The sequence below is a fragment of the Zosterops lateralis genome, assembly GCF_965231275.1.
Source record: "Zosterops lateralis genome assembly, chromosome: 31".
NCBI lineage: Eukaryota > Metazoa > Chordata > Aves > Passeriformes > Zosteropidae > Zosterops > Zosterops lateralis.
In genome coordinates, this window is record NC_139791.1 from 3,162,912 (window position 1) to 3,166,472 (window position 3,561).

General features: G+C 53.7%; 1 protein-coding gene across 1 annotated transcript; it reads left to right on the forward strand.

Moving 5' to 3' along the window:
* Window positions 1-241: 241 nt before the first annotated feature.
* LOC310920700 (olfactory receptor 14C36-like) lies at window positions 242-1,174 on the forward strand (the record flags this gene model as incomplete). The annotated part of the gene is made up of 1 exon (XM_083880761.1): window positions 242-1,174. The coding sequence occupies one exon, from the start codon at window positions 242-244 to the stop codon at window positions 1,172-1,174; it is 933 nt and encodes a 310-aa protein (XP_083736887.1).
* Between the last annotated feature and the right edge of the window lie 2,387 nt (window positions 1,175-3,561).

Sequence of the window (3,561 nt, forward strand, 5' to 3'; positions counted from 1 at the left end):
CTCAGGGCTGACTCCCAGGTGTCCTACAGGTCAAGGTCTGGCTCCTCACTGAACATTGGCCAGCAGCAATCAGGGCTCCAGCAACCAAGGTGAAGGAGGTCTCCTAGATATAGACAAGGGGGAGGTGTTTAGTGGCAGGGAATGGTCTATGAGAAAGGGCTTTGACTTTTCTATGAGAAATCCCCCCTCAAATGTCACTGTCTTTCCTCCTTCTGCAGCTTGGGATGTCCAGCCACAGCAAATGTCCAACAGCAGCTCCATCAGCCACTTCCTCCTGCTGCCATTGGCAGACACACGGCAGCTGCAGCTCCTACATTTCTGCCTCTTCCTGGGCATCTCCCTGGCTGCCCTCCTGGGCAACGGCCTCATCATCATCGCTGTGGCCTGCGGCCACCACCTGCACAGCCCCATGTTCTTCTTCCTGCTCCACCTGGCCCTCACCGACCTGGGCTCCATCCTCACCACTGTCCCCAAAGCCATGCACAATTCCCTCTGGGACACCACGACCATCTCCTACATAGGATGTGCTGCTCAGCTATTTCTGTCTTTATTTTTCATTTCAGCAGAGTATTTCCTTCTTACTGTCATGTGCTACGACCGCTACGTGTCCATCTGCAAACCCCTGCACTATGGGACCCTCCTGGGGAGCAGAGCTTGTGCCCACATGGCAGCAGCTGCCTGGGCCAGTGCCTTTCTCTATTCACTGCTGGTCATGGCCAATACATTTTCCCTGCCCCTGTGCCATGGCAATGCCCTGGGCCAGTTCTTTTGTGAAATGCCACACATCCTCAAGCTCTCCTGCTCACACTCCAAACTCAGGGAACTTTGGGTTATTGTAGTTGGGATCTGTTTAGGTTTTGGCTGTTTTGTGTTCATTGTTTTCTCCTATGTGCAGATCTTCAGGGCTGTACTGAGGATCCCCTCTGAGCAGGGACGGCACAAAGCCTTTTCCACCTGCCTCCCTCACCTGGCCGTGCTCTCCCTGTTTCTCAGCACTGGCACATTTGCCTACCTGAAGCCCCCCTCCCTCTCCTCCCCATCCCTGGATCTGGTCCTGTCAGTTCTGTACTCAGTGGTGCCTCCAGCCCTGAACCCCCTGATCTACAGCCTGAGGAACCAGGAGCTCACAACTGCAGTGTGGACACTGATCGCTAGACAGTTTTGGAAACGCTAAACTGCTGGGCATTTTCTGCAAATTTTCTGTAATAAAAGTCTTTTTTGATAGTTGTTTTTGGTTTGGTTGTGGAGTTTTTTCCCTGCATTCATTTTTGTTTTTCAACATTCTCCACACAGAAAGGCCATTGTTTTTGACATTTCTCATTTTTATTCTCTCCACCTTCGCTCGGCCCCCAGATTGTGTCTATGAGGAGCTGTGCTCTCAGTCGCTTTCAATGAACTAAAGGTTCTCCCAGCAAATTGCTAATTGGAGATCTCCCTTCTGATCTCTTCTCTGCAGCTGCAGCAGCAATGTCTGTGTGCAGAGCTGGGGGCAGAGCAGGGCTGGCACAGCAGCTCTGGCCCTGCTGGCCACACCATTCCTGATCCAGGCCAGGGACCATTGGCCTTCTTGGCCACCTGGGCACACTGCTGCCTCATGTCCAGCCTGCTGTCCAGCACTGCCCCAGCTCCCTTTCTGCCTGGCCACTCTCCAGCCACTCTGTCCCCAGCCTGGAGCACTGCAGGGGTTGTTGTGGCCAAAGGGCAGGACCTGGCCCTTGGTCTTGTTCAACCTCCCATGGTTGGATTTGGGCCCTGGATCCAGCCTGTCCAGGGCCCTGTGCACAGCCCTCCTACTCTCCAGCAGATCCACACTCACACCCAGCTTGGTGTCACCTGCAAATCTGCTGATGCTGGACTCAATCCCTTCATCCAGACCATCAATGCAGATTTTGAAATCCACACTGGCTGGCTCTGATCCCTGGGCCATCCTGTGGGTGCCCTGTGATGGCACTCAAGGTGATCTGTTCCATAACCTTTCCAGGCACCCAGGTCAGGCTGACAGGCCTGGAGTTCCCCAGATCCTCCTTCCAGCCTTTCTTGGGGATGGGCTCACATTGGCCCCTCCAGTCCTCTGGGAGCTCCCTGGGGAGCCAGGACTGATGAGAAATGCTGGAGAGCAGCTTGGGGAGCTCATCCACCAGCTCCCTCATCCCCCTAGGATGGATCCCATCTGCTCCCAGAGACACCTGTGAGCATCTGAGTGGCTCAGCAGGTCAGCAGCTGCTTCCTCCTGGATTCCAGGGGGGCTCTTCTGCTCCCTGTGCCCATCTACCAGCTCAGGAGAGCACTTGTCCTGAGGACAAACTTTGTTGATTGTTGAAGACTAATGCAAACAAGGGGTTAAGTACCTCAGCCTTTTCCTCATCTTTGGTAACCATATCCTCCCCAATAAAGAATCGTGGTTTTCCTTACCCTTCTGTTTGCCATTAATTTATTGATTAAAAGATTTTTAGTATCTTTCACAGAAACAGACAGGTTAAGTTCTCATTGAGCTTACAACTCTCTAATTTTATTTGCTCATGACATAACAAAATCCATAAACATTTCCCAAGTTGCCTTCCACTCTGTCACAATGGGATACAACCTCTTTTTTCCACCTGAGTTCCTGAAAAAGCTTCATGGGTAGCAAGGGCAGTAATTTTCCTCACTGGCTTATCTTTGTGCACACTTTGCCTGCTCCTGTTTCTGCAAAATTTACTTCTTGAAGCATATCCATCCTTCCTGGACCCCCTCTTTTTTAAGGGCTGTTTCCCTTAAAAAAATCAGTGCCTGATTTGGCACTCCCTAAATCTGCAACCTGAACAGGCTGAAGGTTGCTCTCTGTATGTCCAGTGTAGAAGTTTTGTTGATGCCCTTAGTTCTTACACAGAATATTTAAAATCTCAACCATTTTATGGTCACTGTGCCCCAAACAGCCTCTGACCACCACTCATCTCCCTCCAGCCCTTCTCTGTTTGTGAACAGCAAGAAACAGAGCTTTCCTTGGCACTGAGAAGAGAAGGAAACCTCCCCAAAGTGCAGCTGGGAAGGTTCAGGCTGGAGCTGAGGAAAAAGAAAAGCCCCTGGCAGGGCAGAATTTTGGTGCAGGAGGTGTCCCAGCGTGAGGCTGGGCCATGGGCTGGCTCTGTGTGCCAGGAGCCAGCAGCGCTGGGTGCAGGGAGCCCAGGGAGGGCACAGAAATGCTGGGCTGAGAAATGCTGGGGGGACAGCGAGATGGGCGTGTGCAGCCGGCCAGGGCACAGCAGCAGCAGCACAGGGGGCACAGCCTGCAGGACACATGGCCAAGGGCTGGGCAGGGCTGGCAGGGCCACAGGCACCCAGGCCTTTGTCCCCTGGGCTCTGGCAGCGCCTCTGGAGGCCCCACAGGAGGAACTTTCCTTTCAGGGCCTGCACTTTACTTCTGCCTGGCCCCTCCCTGTGGAGGCTGCCAGGGCTTGCAGCTTGAGGACATTTGTCCTTGCTGCCCCTGCCATCCCAGTGCCCCACCAAGAGCCCCGAGCCACCCGCGAGGGACAGGCCCTGCTGTCCCAGCCCTGGGCTCAGCCCTTGGCCTTTCTGCTG